The following is a 20,585-nucleotide window of genomic DNA, read 5'->3' on the forward strand; positions in this document are numbered from 1 at the left end:
AACAATGATGGTATTAAAACCTAGATTTTCAAACAGCTACCATGTCAGTGGATGTTCTTTTAGTTGTACATATTCCCAAACAAAATTAATCAAATTTGCACAAACAAATGTCCCGATCCTCACTTGAATGTTTGTTTGTTATGTAGTCATAAAGAAACTAACTTTTGATACACAATTTTTTTTAATAATAGTACTTCATTGTGTACTATTTATCTTAAATACTATATCTCAGGCAGTGGAATTACATAGACACACACAACACACTTTAAATGAATTAGTTGGGTGTATTTTCAATTTAGCAAACAGCTCCCAAGATTTCACTGTGACTTTGTATTAAAAAATAAAATAAGTCACTTACACAATTCAGAAAGTAAAGCGCTTTATATTGGTTTCCACATTTATTTCTTTAGAAAGTGTTACATACATGTCTGCCAACATCTGTCCACTGCATCCCAACACTGCTTTAATATAAACTGAGGTGAAAAATAACCAAACATGTTCCTCGAGTATGTTTTTAGTAAGGACATGTTTTTTTTTCAGTCACATTTTCACACAACTGAGAAGGCCTTGCAATACGCTACTGACCATTTTCTAACAATCTGAAAATCTGTACATTGTCTTGGAGTACTACAGTATATACACTGGTGGTGATGAAGATGAGTTAACATGTTAACTGAATGCTTTCATAACAGATGTCTAAAAAAACAATCCACTTGGATCTGATGTGCACTGTTTAAGCTTGTTTTTAATCTTAATGCTAATTTCATTTCTATAATTCTTCAGTTTGGCAACTTAAAAAACACATAATACTATAATTTTGGGATAAAGAAAAATACTGGTACAGCGTGTGAAAATACAAAGTAATTTGCCATAGCTATATTAAAAAGGTGCTCAGTTAAACTAACTTCCGAGAAGCAGTTTGCTGCTGTTGGTGTCTGATGGGAAGAGGTCAGGCAGGCTGGTGGTGCACACTGGTCTCCCCAGGACCACCACCGGTCTGAGGTACTGAAGCTGCTTAATAGCCAGGTCCCCACACCCGGCCAGGGCTTTGTCCAAGATGGACTTCAAGTTTTGGACTGATGTGAAGTCTCCAGTCACAGCATAGGGCTTCAGCAGTGGGGAACGAGTGCGCCTGCTGCGGGTGTGAGAGATTCCCAGCTGGTTGTTCTCCTTAACCGAACAACTGCGTCTGAAAGAGTCTCGCCGTTTCGCCGCTCCCTCACTTTTGTCTTTCGAGGACGTCTCTTGAATGAACCTCAGGAATGAGGACTCAAAGCCCATAGGCTTGTAGGCGGCGATGTCGAAAGGGCGTGGAGAAGGGGTACGAGCCTGAGCGTCTTTCAAGTTTGAAGGCGGTTCAGACAATTCGTTTTTTCCGTTTTAGTGGCTGGCGAACAGGAAGAGCGGGCATAAGAGCTAACATTCTACCACAATCCTTGATGCCTGACACGCTTTGGAAACCCTCCTCGGCAGTAAAGCGCAGTGAGCACGGTGGCGAGAGGTCAACAGTGAGGGGACGAAGAAGAGGTCTGATTTGATCCAAAGTTAATCTCTCCTCCTGTTTTGGAGTGTTCTGCGTTGGTGCAGGCTTGTCTTCAGTGTGCCCGCCGGTGCTCGGCTCACCGTAAAGCACCTCATCTGCACCAACAAGGACGCCATTTCTCTCAACAGGTGGAGGTGGTGGCTCCTCCTCTTCCTCCTCTGGGAATCCCAGTTGATCATGATTATCCTCCTCCTGTGATTCGGCCTTGATGGGGTGTAAACTCATGGGTGCAGGCGCCCCCTCTGTGTTTTCTGGCTCTGCCTGATACTCCATTTTGCGAACTCCGTTAGGGGAAGACGCTCCTGTGACTGTTGGCCTGGCCGACTTCCTCTGAATCAACTCCTCCAGCTGCTCAGCGGTAAACATTAGCTTATCTTCATTCTTAGAAAGATCATCTCGACGCATGCGGTGAACCCTTATGTAGTGGCGGTGCAAGCTCTTCAGGTATGTGACGACAGAGTCACAGTCCTGAACCATGCATGGGTAGGCCGTGGGCATACAGCGGTCTTGGCACATCTGTAGTGCTTCTTCATGAGATCTGAAGACGTAACGGCTGAAAGAATATCTTTTCTCTCTCTTTCTTTCTCCCGTCACTTTCTTCTCCACGGCAGCCTCCTCCTCAACCTTTTCCTCTGACTCGGCGGTCGCTTCAGGTTTGGGACTCGACCCCTCAGCCTGTGTGGTGGTGGCTGAACCAGGTTCTTCTTTCTGAGGATTCTGTGGTGCGACGATTAGCTTCTTTTGGCATCCAGTAATCGACTTTTTGTGAGTGCTCTGCAGACGCACCACCAGTGAATCGTAGTACTCACAGTGACTGTAAAGTGTATGTTTTTTAAGTGCATCATTGTGGCTGAACACTCTTGTACAGCCTTCAAACTTGCACCTTATCAGCTCTGGTGGTTGCGAGTGGCTATCCCGAGTGTGACGCACCAGGCTGCTTTTCAGGTGGTAGGAAGCGCTACAGTTGGCAAAGTGACACTTGTATTGGGGTGTAGGCTCATCGGAGGAGAGAGGCCTTTTCTTGGAAGGCTCTTTTCGGACCTCTGGAGTGTGCTGCTCATCGCAATCTTTTTCCAACAAGAGCTGAGAGCGATTGTAATGATGTATCAACTGTAGGTGGCGCACGAGGCCTCCCTGGGTGGAAAAAGCGGCATCACAATTTTTTGCTACACAATGAAAGGGTTTACTGAATTTATCCAATATATAGCAGAGATTACCTTTGGCTACCAAACGTCTTGTAGTTCTGACCTGTTGTGTGGTCCTATCCTCACCTTCTCCCTTCTGCTCGTTGTCTTCCTCTTTAACCTCTGCTTCATCCTCTCCTTCCTCTTCAGATGGAGAATGATTGTCTAACTTTTGTCCATTTTCTTTCACCACGGTTGACGGTTTTTCCTCCTGTTGGCGTTGCAACTTGGGGATCTCTTTCTTCCATACTTTTAGGCCGTGGTTCGCCGAGTGCTGAGGTTTATGCTTTGGAGGGTCTTTGTTCCCCTCGTTCCGTGTAGATGCACAGCTTATTTTGTCCACCAAATTCCCACTCAGGTTATGAACCTGAATATAGTGGGCCTTCAACACATGCTTTTCTCTGTGACTCTTGGAACAAAGCTGGCACACGTAAGGCTTAAAAGATGTCGTTTTCAGAGAAGTCAACCTTCTGGCTTGTTCAACACTGCGGCCATGTAGGTTGTTATAGTGTCGCAGCAAGCTGTAGCTCTGAGCAGTCCTAAAGCCACAACCCTTCATCTCACAGATATATGGCTTAGCAGTTGCTAATAATTCAACACCGTCGTCTTCATCAGCTGCTTGTTCAGTTTTGACTTTTACCTCAGGAGGGGGTTTCTTCTGAAGCAACACAACGGGAGGCTTCGCCATGATTGCCTGATGGAGAGATATTTGTGATGCATTAGACTCTGGTTTAGACTGAGAGGGCTCACTTGACACGCTGTGAGGCGATGAAGAATTCAGGTCCAGTTTACTCAGCCCAATGAGAATTTCACTCAGAGCATCATTTTTTGTTTCAAGGCTTGAAGAGTTTGTTTCATTTTTGGGATGAGTGGCTTCCTTTCTTTCTTTGCCAGCCTCCACAAGTTGAAAGGGAGTTGAGAGCTCCTCTTTTCCCTTTTCCTTACCGTCTGGCTCATTTTCAGTCTTTATCCCTTTGGATTTTGAGCCCCGCTCTTTGTCATGTTTGTGTTCTTTGTTCTCCAGTTTAAGGTGCTCTGGGTGGGCACATTTAAGATGCCTCTGGACATCTCTGGCTCTGGAGAAAGTCATGCCACACTTCTCAAAACCACAGGTGAACTTACTCCCATCAAAACACACAGCCACCAAGGTCATTGTTGCTTTGGGCTCCTTGCTGTCAGATGCTTGCAAAGGAGAGGCACAACTTACTGAGGAAGAGCTTAGGACGTCTCCATTTACTGTCTCTTCTGCATCACCTGACTTATTAAGGCGGGGTGTCGCTTCAGTGACCACCTTAAGAAGTTTCCGCTTTGCCTTCCTCTGAGCCTCAAAGTCTTCTTCAGAGAAGGTGATGTTGTGAGTGGATAAATGCTTTATGAATTCTTTTTTGGATAAATAGTATTTACTACATTCAGCGCTGGAGCAGGTGAATGCTGCGTCTCTGAAATGCTGTGCTTCATGGTGATAGATTTGTGCCAAGTCGGAGTAAGTGACGTAACAGCCTTTGAGCTCACACTGGTAGCTCAGGTGATAGCCATGGGTCTGTTTGTGCATGACAAGTTCATTGGAAGTCCTAAACTGAGCGCCACAGCCCATAACCACACAGGCGTAAGGCCGATCACCATAGTGGACCCTTCGGTGTTTGCGGTGATGGTATGCGGAGACAAAATGGCGTCTACAAAAAACACACTTCTCCCGCGTGTCTCTCAAGTGGTGAAAGTGTTTCACGTTGTCATCGCCTTTGTGCTCCGACTTTAAATGGACATACAAGTACTTGGAATGTTTAAAACTCCGAGTGCAATCGGTTCCTGGACACGGATACTCGTCCCGGTTCTGCACGCTGAAGTGCTGGTCAATGTATTCGAATGTTACGTGCTCGTCATCGTCGACATTCTTCTCCTTCACCGTTTTGGCTTGTTGCACGATGTGATGCAGCACATCTGGATCATGTGTGGATTTGTAATACTGCATTAAGGAAGGGTCGATGGTGATCTCGCCTGGTTCAATATCATCATCCTCGTCCGGCCGTTTCTCTCCGTCTTCTTTCTTTACGTTGTTTTTGTTGAGATGTGCTTCACTTACGTGTTCTTTCAGGTGAGGAACAAGTTCCTTTCTGCTCTTAAACTTTCCCAGGCACACAGGACAGGGGTGGCTGTGGTCATCTCCGTGTCTTTTGGAGTGGTGAATGATTTGGGAGTCCGTAACCGACCTCTTACAAATCTGACAGCAGAACCTGTGTTTCTTTGTCTCTGATTCTCCTGGGACTTCTGATAAGGTAGAAGACTGCTTTTTATCCTGCTGCTCATGACCATCAACACCATTTATCCTCTTTTGGTGCTCAGGTTCTACTTTCACTGTGATCCCCTGTGGCTCATGTTGTTTACCCTTCTCTTGTTTGTCCACCGCCTCCTCCTCTTCCCCATCTGACTCCGGCATCAACCCCAGAAGGGAGCCACAGTGATACTTGAGAGTTTTCCAGTCCCAAAATTCGGGGTCAAAAGGCCAGTATGATTTCAGAGCAAGTAGCAACTCGCAGCGGAGCGAGTTGGGAATGATCTCACTTTCCTGGTCATACTTTTGGTCTGGGCGTAAGTAAAGCTCTTCAAGGGACCCATAGACTTCCTGGCTGGGGCCGAGCAGGAACTCTGTGAGTAGGCAGGCACGCAACACTTCAAGGTCCCCTGGAAGAAGGCAGGACATGGTCTTACAGACAGAGATCCTCGTTTCTGAGTCATCCTGCTTCGGAAGTTGAAGGGCTTTGACACAAAGTTCCACTGAGGCAGGTACTCCCATCGCCTCCGTCTGAAAATAGAGTGATATATTATTAGCATTAGCATATATTACTTGATTTCAAAAAAATCAAACGGTCATTTATTTTTTTTTACATCAAACACTGTTTTACATTCATCACATTCTGAAACCCTGTAGGTAAAATGTCATTGCAATTCACTTGATTTTGGGAGGACAAAAAGTAGCTGTACTGTAGCACTTTATGGGCTGAAAGGTACAGTATGTCTCTTGAACCTCTGAGTCCCAGACCACACTGGATGCATGAGCAGCGCGTGACGGCTACCTCGCTGAACGGCTGCGTCTCTCAAGCGTGTGGCGTCCACACCGCTAGCATTGCTGCTGCCGGTCCTTTCTTTCTACATAGAGTTTGCCTTTTATAATGGCCATTTCACTTCATTATAAATGTCAATTATATTTATTTTAGACAGAAAAAGGTTCGGAAGCGTTTGCTCATTTGTAAATAATAGTAATAATCCACAATTAAAAAAACACTGGAAGGCTTTTATTTTGAAACGGAAACAGGAAGTGTTGAAAGTGTGTTAAAAAATGTTTTTGATTTGTTTTCATGTCTGTGACATATTCCACAGATAGACCTTGAAACTGTAGTAATGTTGCTGGTATGATGTCCATTTAGTGTCAAAAGATAATTTTCAGTCTATCTTTGCTGTGAACCGCACGCAGCATGCGAAAAAAATAGGCGCTGCTCATGCGGGCTGTGTCGCTGCTCTAACCTGTTAACATGGACTCCAAAATAGAAAAGCAAAAGGTTCCGCGCTGCTCACGCATCCTGGCGTCACACAACTCCCCAAGAAAAGAACTCAAGAACCCTACGTTTTTACAAGAGGAACCAGGGTCTAAATTTAGCTGCTCTGTCATAGTTCCTGTCCCCCCCAAAGTCCCTGCTTTGGGGGCGGTACTTTCTGATGGCCCAGGAACTATCGAGGCAGAGTTTGCCGTGCTGAACGATGCTCACTGTCAAATTCAAACCTCAGGATGCCATAACTTGTGTAAATCTTTATTCACAAGCATTAGGACAACTTATATGCAGTTTCACACCTTCTGACTAGTCTAAAAAGCAGATTATCTATTTTGAAGAAAGGCAGTATTCATTCTCTCTGTCCACCTTGTTATGTCTCCATTATCATTATCCCCAAATAAAGAGACTCTGTTATTGCTTCCTCGTGTGTGAAAATGTCAAAGAATGGCATCCTTATTTAATCTGTTACCAGACTAATTTGCCTATTTTTTTCTGGTTCTTCAGATGTGGTGGAAACACAAACAGAAAACACTTGCTAAGAAAGTGTTTAATTCCTCAGTTTAGTTCCTGTAACTGGGCGAAAAGGAGCTTTATATAACCAATGCACCAACTCAAATCCAGCATAAAAAATGGACAGCACAGCTGTTGGGCTCACCTCTGTCTGAATGACACGGACCAGGCAAAGCAAATGGTGGACCGTTTTGGCAATGGCACCTAGCTGAAGGCATCGTTCCAGAAGAGACATCAACGAGGGGTCGATTCTCCTCTGAAGCTTACTCCACAACAGAGTCAACTCCCTTTGGATACAAAGAAAGACAAGAAAATTTACATATTTATTTAGAGATCTTCCATTTGACTGTAGTGCGAAATACATAACGTTCAATACATGCAGTCTTGGCTCCAAACAGGCACGACTCACCAGGAGCAGTAAAGGCTCTGCTGCTGAAGCTGCTGTGTCAGGAAAGTTGTGCACAAGATGAAGGCGGTGTTCTCCTCTCCCTCTGTCTCTAAATTACAGGTGATCTCCAGAACATCCTTACAGTCAAGTCTGGATATCTGTTCAGGGAGTAAACACAATGTTGACTGCTTAGAAAACAACATGGCAGACAGCACACCCTCCAGGGAAATCAAATGTGTAATATTCACACCTCTATACCCAGTGAGCAACTATGCTAACGTTAACATGTCAATTAGGGATGCACCAATATGATATGCTGGATCGGTACCGCAGGGCTCAACAAGGATTGCCTGCTTGCCCGGGGGAAGTAAAATGCTACTTTGGGCTAGTAAATCTAGCCTCCAGGTTAATTTACTTAAAGATTAAACATGACAATTAACTTAAGTCTCTGTTGTTATTTGATAACCTATTAAATAAAACAATTTCTATAGGGGCAAATAAAAAATTTCCTTCGGGCAAGTGCGTCAAAAATCTACTTGCCCGAAGTCAAACACCAGGCAAGTGGAAAAAAACACATTAACGTTGAACCCTGTATCGGTGCCGATACTGACCTTATTAAGTGGATCGGGTATAGATCATGATGTGATGCAGTTACAAAATTCTGTGTTTTCGCTATCAGTTACATTCATTTAGGCACAGTTATTAGTGCCACAGCAATCCCTGGCCTCATCAAACTTTACATTGATTGATTGATTTACATGATTTAAATTAGTTACACACACAGTAAGGTATAGAGACTTTAAATTTGTGAAAAAGAGAGAACTGGTATCTGATTGGTATTGGCAGAGAGAACGTTGGATCGGTGCATCCCTGAATGTACTGCATGACAGGAGTCTCATGTCACTTTCTTTAAATGAAAATGAAATGTAACGCTAGGTCAAGTGGAACAAGACATTAATTCAACAACTGTGATGATGGTCGAGAACTCGGCCGCAGAGAGAGTGACACTGTGTCCTAACAGCAAGCGTTACATTACGTCATGTAAACAAAACCTCATCAGTTGTGTACTCCAGATCAGACCGGAGACGTAACCACTTAAAAGATGGGTGAGTAGAAATTGCTATCTTCCATCGTTTGTACTTTTTACAGTATATTGTGATATTTACTGGAAATGACATACAATATAGCCAACAGAAAAGTGTGGAAACTATGGCAGTGCTAGATATTTGAACAGTTTGAACCTATGCGTTTTTTTTAGTACAAATATTCAAACGTCATTTGTGGCCAACTTTGACAGCCCTAATCCCTACAGTCAGTCCATCCAGTTTCAAGTTGCTCCATGAGACAATTAGGGGTTAAAAAATATCCTCATCATACACCCATGACACACCAGTGACCCAGAATTTTCTGACACATATCATGCAACTGTGATGTCCCCAGTTCTATAACAGCAAAAAAAAACTTCATCACATGTCACACTCTATGGCTAAGTCTCTCATGAGCGCAAAATTGCCAGAAAAAGGATCTTAAAAACCAACGACCTCTTCATATAATTTGTGTGAATATATAAAATGCAAAACAAAAGCACATTTTGCATATCTAGAAATTTTGATTAGTAATACACCATTATCAGGGTGATGTGGCAAACTACAGTACAGATGACAACAGCACAATTATTGTCCAACATTATTCAGGATTCTTTATAGTGTTTAGAAGAAATGAAGAATCAAGGTAGGGCTGCACCATTTTGAAAAAATATCTAATTGTCATTATATTGACTGATATTGCAATTGTGATATGATTTGCGATATTAGAGGCAACGAACATTTTAAATCATCTAATTTTCAATGAAAAACATATCAAAATGATTATGGTGTAATTTTGAGGGGATCTGTACCAAACAAAGATGTTTTCTTAAATCTGTAGAATATGATGTGTAGGCCAGGACATCTCCGCAGCTCCACAATATTTAATTTAAAATGGTATTTTGACATACATTTCACTTTTCACAAATATTGCACCTCCTACGATTTGAAAATTGCTGTAGGCCATATTGCAATTTTGATTAGAAATCTCAGCCCTAAATCAAGGTCCTATATTTTGTGCATGCTAATGATGAATTTTGATCCCAAAATGATAAATAACACTACACTAGTGCTCCAGATCATTTGGGATTTGTGGGTTCTACTAGCTGCCAAGTTCAGCAACACAAATAAACAATGTAGTGAAGTATTAAGATCAATACGCAGACATAATTCAAATTAAATATTTGAGATAGAATATTTAACTTTGTATAATTCAATATATTGGTCCATTATATGCATCACAAGGCAAAGGTTAGACTATGATGTTGACTTACAGGGGGAGGATGTGATCCTTCAACAGCCCTGTAAGTATGATAATTTAAAACTGGACCTACAAGGTTTTCAACTGACAACACAGCATACCAAGAAGAGGTGGGGGAGACATTCAACACTACAGAGGGAGGACCAAACAATGAGGAAACATGTCAGTGAGTATAAGGACTCCTGCTACTCAAGTATCTACGGGTTAAAATAAATGCACACATCATTGTCCTTATGATCAAAACAGCAGCGGTGGAAAGACATAACAAACACCACAACTATTCTGTGCCTCAATCTAAAGACATCTAAAGCCTTTTCAAACTTTAGAGGGTTTTCTGAGTCTTCAAACTGAATGCCAGAAAGCTCCATTTGAATGTGAATTCGGGGCTCTATTTTTGGAGACAGTGCACTTTATAAATAGAAACCTTTTCATATTTATAATAAAAAGGGTTTGACTTGCAAATTTGTCTACAGTTTTATTCATGATTTTAATAATATCCATTTTATATTAGCAGGAGGGAGAGAATTGCTAACCTCAGCCTGCTGTGACCCCTCAACACATCCTGCCAAAACCACATGTCTCTTCATATAGCAACAGCATGTTGAGCAGAAGCTGGATATTTCAACCATTTAGCCATTACTTTTAACTAACTATTTAGACCTCTCGTGCACTGATCGCAACAAGTAGTAAGTTTTACAGCTAACTCCATATGCGGATATATTGTTTTTTATGAAATAGTAATTTTTTTTTTTCTCAAATCAGTTGAACTTCTCTACAATCAGCTACCCTCTGGTTGGAAACCACTGTTTTAAAGTGTGTTTATAATCACTCGTTCCTAGATACACTGAATTTAGCGCTTTGTGTTTTACTTTTAGAAAATCCTACTGGTTGGTTTGGCAACTTGTGACTTATATACTTTGTCACATTGTTGTTGATGCTAAAACAGTACCAACATACGTACCTGTGAGAACCATCACTATTATGTAACATTTCATTAGTGGTGCAACGGTTCAACAAGCCCACAGTTCGGTTTGTACAGTCGTTGAATAGTTTCGTCTTTCATCCCTACATTTCATCATCACAGTTGTCAAAATTAACAAAAGGAGGCATAAATATATGACCGTACTGAAAGAGCATCATGCCAACAACTGAAACTCTAGTGCAAGTATTCCTCTCCCTGTTAACAAACACAAAGTGTCGTAATACCTCCATGATGGCCTCCTCATTGGGCAGCAGGTGACAAAGCAAGGAGACATAAGTATGACGAAAGGTAGCTTGGTTGGAGATGACGCTGCATTCAGTGCAAGCTTTGGCCAGCACCACTGCCTTGGCCGCTTCGCCCATCTTCTCCAGGTGCTTCACCCGCATCTCCATGAAGCCCTCACCTTCCAAGCTGATGTATGCATCAACTGGCGACAGAATGCAGAGAAAATCTGATTAGCAAACTACCACGACACGGCCAACGTGACAATAAGTGCTAAAGCTGTACTGTCATGTCCAAATGAAATAACCTAGACAAATTAGTTAACTAGATTCCAACCTTCTTCTGAGTTGGTGGGCTGGCCGGTGAGGAGAGACGTAAGGACAGGGTTGCTCCACGCTCCTCCCTCTCCTGTGATCTGGAGTAAAGCTTGGAGGTCTGTGCTTCCAAACTGTATCAAGTTATCATGGGCAAGCTGCAATAGACACACAACAAAATGTTAAAATAACTACTTGTCCAGGTCCTTCTTGAAAATTAGACCAATAGCCCTGTTAACCCTGTGCTCTTCCACTATTGTCATGTGATAACGTATTAATAATATTTCATCTCTGCGAGTACGATCGTTCGGTTCAGAGAGGCTACAGATTCAGATAAAATTTATTATCCCACAAGGAAATTTGTTTGGTCCAGTGCTCCAGACATTAGGACAACATAAAGTCCACAGTAAAAACAATAGCATAACATACACAATGAGACCCCACATACTAGGCTGGGTGAATAGTGACGAGCGTAGCGTTTTGCCCAAAGTTGAACATTAAAAAAAAAAAAGCGCGCCTTATCACGCAGCTGGTGTTTGTAGCATAGCGTAAATATGCAGCGCACCCATTGCAAAGCATTGAAAAAATACGCTGGCCTCAGGAAAAAACGCTTTGGTGGACATGGCCCCTTAGTTCACAATATTATAATATGAAAAGTATTAAAAGTATTTTGAACACCACTGTTCAGCTCTGGAAATTAAACTTGATTACAACTAAAGCTGCCCAATTTTTACTTTTCCTTTGTTGTCAACTCGGCTGACAAAAATGTAACATTTTCTTATTTGAAATTACATCAAACAACGTAATTCTTGTGATTAACCCAGGCAAATGTTACGCACTGTGCTTTATTTGTTACAGCGACTTAGCTGGGCACAATCTAACAGTGTATGTCAGTGTGGTAATGAGTTCACATGACTCTTGATAGTATATCAGTTTTGTTCAGCAAGCATTTATTCATATACTGTATAACTGTCTACCAATGATGAGTTAGAGGTTATAAACACTGGGTGGTTTAGACTCAACAAGGGGCGAACATGTCTGGGACATTTTTTCTCAGGCATCACTCGCCTCCTATCAGAAGGCTTTTTGATAACACCTGCTGAGGCAAGGACAAACAGATTTCTTTTCACCACTTTATTTTCCTACAGGATTTAAGTCTGCACCCCATCAGCAAACAATGTTTTGAAATGAGGTCCTCTACCTGAACAGAGTGGTGGAATTGAACCCAGGCTTCATACGGGATTTCATTCTCAGGCACTGACAGCAACAGTTCAAAACAGCTCCTGCAAGAAATAAAAACAAGATTACAATGATTTCTGTTAATTATGAATTCTGAACAGATCTATTCTTAACCCAAATAAGAGAAACTGCAAATATAAAGTCTGGACATCTCAACTACAGACTGTGATACTACCTAAATTTGGTACAAGAAAGTATTCTCTAGCTTTTAGAAGAGTCAGCTTTACATATTCAAGAAAATGGACTGAACAGTGGCGACATGCGTTTGAGGTTGTATCACATACACATTTCACATCTGCACCACAAGTAGTTAAATTGAACTATTACAAGGTCACTATTAAAAGATCCTTCGTGTAAGACTTTGTATTCAGCTAAAAACACTGAAATGTTCAGTTTTGCAGCATGAACCCTTTAATGCATCTTTAAGCACAACAAGAATCACATCTAATCCAAAGTAACAACTCATGCAAGCTTGTGTCCTTTCTGTGGGTTAATTCATTCAGAGCCAAGTTGGAATTATTACTGTTGATTAAAACATTACAGCTCTGAGAGGAAACACAAGAAAGTTGTTCCATGACCTGTAACACATCCATGTCATATATGGCGAGTATTTGAAAAATCACACACTTGACTTTATTATTTATTCAGAAACTTGATTTGATGGATAGTTTGTGAGAAACCTGACATTTCCAGAACAGTCGCCCTGTTAACGTTAACTAGCTCTCCTCCTGCCGATTTCAACACAGATTTGTTATTCATAATGTTGCATCAGGGAAAAAATAGGGTGCTTCCCCTGGACGTGTCGAAGGTGAGTTTACGGCTTCCTTCCGGATTTTAGACGCCGTTAGTCTCGATCCCTGACAGTAAACAAGTACCGTCACGTTTTCGACTTGGTACTGAAGTATCGGTTCTTGTGATTCCCAAATATGAAGGGTCACGGGTGCCTGTCAATCCTGTACTTTACAGCCTACATGAATTGTTCAAAGCAAATGCATGAATTAAGACTAAACAGGGCACTAACTAATAATTGCAAGCTTGTGTTGCCAGGCTATTAAAGACTTAATAAATAATTGAAGAGGCAGAAGCTGACCCTTTCACTTTTGAACAATTAAAGTGCTCCAAAACACAAACTGCTAAGTGTGCACATAAGATATAAAGTACTCGCTGTAAATTTTAATATATATTTTTTGTCATTGGATTTATTTTTTGGTACTCACAAAGCTAATCTCTTCAAAACAAGGGCCACTCTGTCGGACTCCGCAGTGAGGTGGGATCGGGCCGCAGCGAAACAGTTTATGGACAGACAGTAGACCTCCAGAAGAGGCAGACCATGCTCCATGGAGTTCCTGCTCCCAGCATAGTGCATCAGTGCCTATGAACACACACAAAAACATCACAAAATGTAAAAATGAAGGAAAACAGTTAAACAGGGAAAAGTAAAATATAAAAAAAAAAAAAAAACACTGTGATCAGATGAGAGAAACGTTTGTCTAGATAAATAGGGGTTTTCCACCTGGGGGAGATCCTAGTTGGTACCTGATTGATCCCAGCTGACACTGACAGGTGTGAGATGCTCCTGATTGGGCCTGAGGGGACTTGACTGTACAGCATATGCCAAACCTAAACCTTCAATAGTGAGCCAACATGCACTAAAAACAACCTGACTCAAGGAGGGACACGTACTTCTACATCTTTTCCCTTTTTCAGACTTTCACTTTAAATATTTTACAGCTTCCCGAATGTGTTTTTGTAATGAATTCAGGCTGAATTTCATGAGTTAAAAAAAAATGTTACAGATAAGAAATAACACAGTACAGTAAACGGTTGTGCTCTCTTATTGACTCTTTACCTTAAACAGAGAGCACAATATTGCTTGAAGTAAACATTGTCTTAACTGTCAACTGTCCCCAGGCCCAGAGGAGTGAACATCTGTGTGTGTAAACCGGTGTGTCGCCTGTTTGTACCCTGCTGCTACACACATTAAACATCACCACAATCAACATCCCAGGAGTCCCATTTGCCAGACAGCAGACCCCTTGCTGGTTGCTGCTGGTGTCTACAGAGACATTAAATTAATTCCCTTCAGTCTAAATATATGGCAGCCTCTCAAAGGGAGCCAAGAATAAGGTCACAACCCCGGAGACCCATATCAGTGTACTAATTACATCCACACTACTTCCGACTTTAATAGAAAATAAATACAACGCAAACTTTTTGTTTAATATCAACCCGCAAAACAGTATGTTATGTCCACTAAAATATTTATGCTGTAATCTTTCCTCCTCTCCATAATGGCTGTAAAGAGATCCTTTTTCTAGCATGACTCCAAAGTAAAGAGACTGGGGACAAAATCCAGTTGTTATGTTAATATTAGGGCTGTCTAAGTTAACGCGATAACACGTTAACGCAAATTTGTTTTAACGCCGCTTATTTCTTTAAAGCATTAACACAAACTATTTTTGCTATTATTTTTAGCTTGTTTTTATTTTCTAATATTTAATGTTTTTATTATTGTTTTAATTAAGTCTTAATGTTTTTTTGCACTTTGTCGCAATGTTCTTTAATGTTTATGTAAAGCACTTTGAATTTCCCTGTTGCTGAAATGTGCTCTACAAATAAAGCTGCCTTTCCTTGCCTTGCCTAGGCAAACTTAAAAAAAAAGAAAAGTGAACGTATCCTAACAGCAGCTACCATCCAAACACAGAACAAATATCAGAGTGAGTTGGCTAATGATATTATTATTATTATTATTATTATTATTATTATCCTCTACTGTCAACTTTGGTTGGTAAGAAAGTTTTGTTGAAAGACACGTACATTGTGCTTGAGCAGTGAAAATGAAAGTGTTTTTTCCCCCCATGTACTCCAGATGGGATCCTTTGTTTCCTCTAGTATGAATGCATTTGTTTTAAAACTGTACTCGCATTTCTATGATATTGGGAATGAGTGTAATTCAAATAAGATAGATAGATAGATAGTAACTTTATTAATCCCGAGGGAAATTCAAGTTTCCAGCATCACAGTTCCATAGTGCAAAAACATGTTAGTAAAAAGGCAGTAAAAAAAGTTAGTAGTGCAAAGTACAAAGTACAAAAAAAAGATACCAGATATAAAAATACAAGGAGATGAAGAAAAACTGTTAAAACTGAATATAGTGCAGGGTAACAGCTGTGATACAGGACTATTAAAAATGTGAATATAGTGCAGAAAAGACTGTTAAAAATGAGTATAGTGCAATAAGGGTGCATCTCAATTGTTGATAAGAGAAAAATTACAACATGGAAGATACACAACAAATGTGCACCATTTGACACAATAACCAAAGCTAAAGAATGTTTTTTGATTGGTACAACTTCTTGAAAATGACCATTTGCTGTGATTTTTTTTTTCTCCATGTGCTCCAGATTGGAAACCAAGGTGGTTTCCCTTTGTTTCCTCTAATATAAATACCGGTAATAACATGTGTTTTAAAACTGTACTCACAGTTCTATGATAATGGGAATGAGTGTAAATAAAATAAGGATGCATCTCAATTGTTGATAAGAGAAAAATTACAACACAAATGCGCAGCAATATGACACAAAGCTAAAGAAAGCTTTTTGATTGGTACAACTTCTTGAAAATGACTATTTGCTCCCAGTTGCTATAATAATAATATTATTGCCGCATCTAGTGAGTATAATGTGGATAAACATCCCTCGATGCAGCCCCGCCCAGCACACACATGTAATCATGCCTTATGTGCAAAATTGTGTGCAATGTCATGTAAAACACAAACATCTTTCCTGTTCTTTACCTGTATGTTTTGTAATAAAACACCAAGCTAAAACGCCTTATACATCATTTAGCTTTAACTGTAACTTGAACCAGCAAAACAGGCAACATATAATCCCTCATCTACCAATTGTATGTTCATCATTAGCCCACATGCAATCGTGCAAAATTGTGGCAATGCAATGTAAAATACAATCTTAGTTATCTTTACCTGTATGTTTTTTTAAATAAGACTTATATATCATTTAGCTTTAACTGTAACTTGAACCAGCAAAACAGGCATCTCATATATGCTCTAATGTACGTTCATTATTAGCACAATTATATTAAAGTTATATTGTTTTAGCGTACAATTATATGCATATGAGGATTATGAATAAAAAGACACACTGTGCAATAGCTCCCTGGTTTATACACCTGGTTTATAAACCCTAAAGTTGAGCAGGTAAAATGAGCTAGCAGGCCAGCAGCAGATAAGCTTGCAGGCTGCGAGAAAAACAACCGTTGGGTAAGCTAACGTGAAGCTAACAGGAGCTAACGTTGAGCTAACGTTGAGCTAACGTTAAACTAACGGGTAGCTAACGCGAAGCTAACGATGCTAGCTCCGATGTTTTGCTCTACCTGACAGAAGTTGTCGCAGTACTCCGTGGAAGACGCGGTGGATATTTCTTGTTGCGTGAGGACGTCCTCGAAGGCTCTCAGTGTGGCCAGCAGGGTTTCCATCGCGACCAGAGTGTCCTCGGCGGTGTTGTCCAGGTCCAGGTCCGTGTCCAGGCCGCGGTCGCTGTATCGGTGCTCCGGCTCGACATTATTCTCCGCCATCTTCGCTCTCCGCCACGGCGCGTATGCAGTGTGCAGTCTGTGACGGGGCCGCCTTCAAGGGCTGTCGGAAAATGTAAATGTGTCAGTGCATCTCTTCACCTGCATGACAAGGAAAACATACATGGGAAAGAGGCTTATAGAAACATGTTAAATATGTTATTATTATTTTGGGGTTTTTGTTATTTAGTAAACCTATTTTTTATTTTTTATTTAATGCAAGTAAGTATATCTTGATCAAAAGATTAAGTACAAGTAGGCTTCTCTGTATACTTGTCAGTATGAGCCAAGTATACTTAGATTTGATTATTTGTGGCTTGTTATTAAGTAACCCTATTTTTTTTTTCATTTAATGCAATCCTTGCCCCGTAAATTAGTTTTAACATCAATTAAATTTGCTAGCATTCAGAATGTTAATGAATTATATAATTTTTTTATTTTCTCCCTTCTTTCTGTCAGTGCATCTCTTCACCTGCATGACAAGGAAAACATACATGAGAAAGAGGGGGGGGGGGCTTGTAGAAACATGTTAAATATGTTATTATTATTTTGGGTTTTTTGTTATTTAGTAAACCTATTTTTTATTTTTTATTTAATGCAAGTAAGTATATCTTGATACAAGTAGGCCTATAAGTCAAGTATACTTAGACTTTTCTGTATACTTGTCAGTATGAGCCAAGTATACTTAGATTTTATTATTTGTGGGTTGTTATTTAGTAAACCTATTTTTTTTTTCATTTAATGCAATCCTTGGCCCGTAAATTAGTAGTTAACATCAATTAAATTAGCTAGCATTCACAATGTTAATGAATTATATGATTTTCTATTTTTCTTTATGTGCTGGTGTTTCATCGTGGAGTTCATATATACAGCTTATAAAACGACAACAATAATAGACTTCTTTCATTTTGTTTTTTTCATACAGTTATTTCTGATTAAAACATCATTAACATTGGAATGTAACGAAGAGCCCAGGAAGGTGACATGTCACGTACCATAACTTACCTGTCTGCGGAGATCGAAGGGGTCCCTTGACCTCTGTATACTTGTCAGTATGAGCCAAGTATACTTATGTACACTTTTGTTAAGTATATATAGTATATATATGTAGAGAAACCTGAAGAATAGGCTTATGCAAATGTTGCTTTTGTATTTTATGGTTAATTTTAACCACTTATCAAGGAGCATACAAATAACATTGAACTCAGCAAACTTGTGCAATTAATTTAGAGCAAGCATGATTCAGCTGTGAAATCTTGTTGAAAATGTTATGCCTTTTCACTTCACACACTTTAATAGGCTGCTCTATCACAAAGTGAGCACAACTACAAGCCAAGTTGTAGGCCAATAAGGCCAAAATGCTTCATCATACTTTTCTTAAGTATATCTTGATCCATAGATCTAGTCAAGTCTGATGGGGCCGCCTTCAAGTGCTGTCGGGAAATTTTAAATATATCAGTGCATTCTTCACCTGCATGACAAGGAAAACATCATGGGAAAGAAGGGGGGGACTTGTAGAAACATGATGTTAAACGTATCTGCTGGAAACCTCAGATAAATTATGTAAGAACAAAGCTGACAAAGAGCATAGCAGTTTTATGATAAAACAAGATGCATACTGGACCATAAATCACTGCACATTCAGTATTCTTCACTTGTATCATCATATCTGAATTACTGTGTGGAAGTTTGGGGTTTAACACTTATAAAAGCAACCATTATGCATACTACACAAGAGAGCAATCAGGATAGTAAATAATGTGGGATATAGGGAACACACTGTTTTTAAAGTCACATGCATTGGAATTCATGGATTTGGTCCAATTTAAATAATTATGTTCAATGCAAGAAATAATTAATTTCCAGGCAATATTCAAAAAAAAAATTGTAACAAGGAGGGGGGTTATAATTTAAGAGGGAAATTTAATTTTAAAAAGCATTGTGTTCGTACAACAAAGAAGAGTATGTGTATTTCAGTCTGTGGGGTTGATTTGTGGAATGGGTCAGGTGATGGGTTGAAGCGGAGCACAAATATAAATCAATTTAAAAAGCTATACAAAAAAAGATATTTTTGTGAGGTATATGGTTGAGGAAGAGTTGTGAGGGTTGTGTTAAGGGTTGGTTTATATCTACTTTTTAACTCCGGATGGATATGTGGGTTGTAAATAAACTTGGGATGCTTTTCATATATTTAATTTGGAATGTAAATAAATCTGGGATAGTTTTTATATTATATTATATTATCATTCTATGATATATGAGTTATTAGAGGAGAAGTGAGAAAGGGGTAGGGAAATATAAGTTTTACTACTACCTACTCCTTTTAGGACACTACTACTCTTGTTTTGTTTTTTATTATTTTGTATCTGTTTTTATTTATTTTTATGTTCGAAATAAAGTCATTCATTCATTCATTAAATTTGTTGGTATTATTATTTGTGGGTTGGTATTATTTAGCAAACCTATTTTTTTTTCACTTAATGCAATCCTTGGCCCATAAATTATTTTTAACATCAATTAAATTAGCTTGCATTCAGAATGTTAATGAGTTATATAATTTTCTATTTTCTCCCTTCTTTCTATCCTGGTGTTTCATCGTGGACTTCATACAGCTTCTTCTTCTTCTTTCATTCTTTCATTTTGTTATTTTCATACAGTTATTTCTGATTAAAACATCATTGACATTGGAAAGTAACGAAGAGCCCAGGAAGGTGTCATGTCACGTACAATAATCTACTTGATAGGCCCACTTATCAAGGAGCATACAAATAACATTGCACTCAGAAAACATGTGCAATTATTTAATTAATTTAGAGCAAACATGATTCAACTGGAAAATCTTGTTTAAAATTGTATGCCTTTTCACTTCACACATTTTATTAAGCTGCTCTATCAAAAAGTAAGCACAACTACAAGCCAAGTTGTAGGCCTATAAGGCAAGAATACTTCATTATACTTTTCTTAAGTATATCTTGATCAAAAGATTAAGTACAAGTAGGCCTATAAGCCAACTTAGACTTTTCTGTATACTTGTCAGTATGAGCCAAGTATACTTAGACCAGTGGTCAGCAACCTGCGGCTCTGGAGCCACATGCGGCTCTTTAGCCTCTCTCCAGTGGCTCCCTGTGGATTTTTTAAAAATTTGTGGAAATGAATAACTGTTTTTTTTGTTTACATTTTCATTTTTATTTATCATTGTTGTAGGTCTGTAGTACCATGGTACGACGGCGTATTAGGGCAACATTGAGGGGGGAAAAAAATCTGACATTTCGAGAATAAAGTTAAAGGTTTACGAGAAAAAAAGTCGTAATATTATGATAAAGTCATAATATTATAAAGTAGTAATTTTACGTGTTATTTAATTTTTTTCTCGTAAAGTTATGACTTTATTCTCATAATATTACAACTTCTTTTTTCGTAAAGTTATGACTTTATTCTTGTTATATTATGACTTCTTTTCTCGTAAAGTTATGACTTTATTCTCGTTATATTATGACTTCTTTTCTCGTAAAGTTATGACTTTATTCTTGTTATATTACTATTTTTTCCCTCAATGTGGCCCTAATACTCTGTAGTACATTTGCATTTTGGCCTTCACTGCATTAGACTTATATACTATATACTTAGACTATAAACTGTGTTACCTTCATCACAAAGCTCAAATGTTTTGCGGCTCCAGACAGATTGCATTTATTTATTTTTTTATTTTCCTAAAATGG

General features: G+C 39.5%; 1 protein-coding gene across 1 annotated transcript; it reads right to left on the bottom strand.

The window, feature by feature from the left end:
• Nucleotides 1-362: 362 nt before the first annotated feature.
• Nucleotides 363-16,959, bottom strand: rlf (RLF zinc finger). Its single transcript, XM_037796704.1, is given in 9 exon segments — nucleotides 363-1,374; nucleotides 1,376-5,527; nucleotides 6,928-7,069; nucleotides 7,192-7,328; nucleotides 10,723-10,925; nucleotides 11,057-11,192; nucleotides 12,236-12,317; nucleotides 13,491-13,645; nucleotides 16,669-16,959. Coding segments are annotated over 9 exon segments (5,682 nt in total). The 5' UTR covers nucleotides 16,870-16,959; the 3' UTR covers nucleotides 363-900.
• Nucleotides 16,960-20,585: the final 3,626 nt, after the last annotated feature.

Source organism: Sebastes umbrosus, chromosome 16 (genome assembly GCF_015220745.1).
Source record: "Sebastes umbrosus isolate fSebUmb1 chromosome 16, fSebUmb1.pri, whole genome shotgun sequence".
In the NCBI taxonomy this organism is placed as follows: Eukaryota; Metazoa; Chordata; class Actinopteri; order Perciformes; family Sebastidae; genus Sebastes; species Sebastes umbrosus.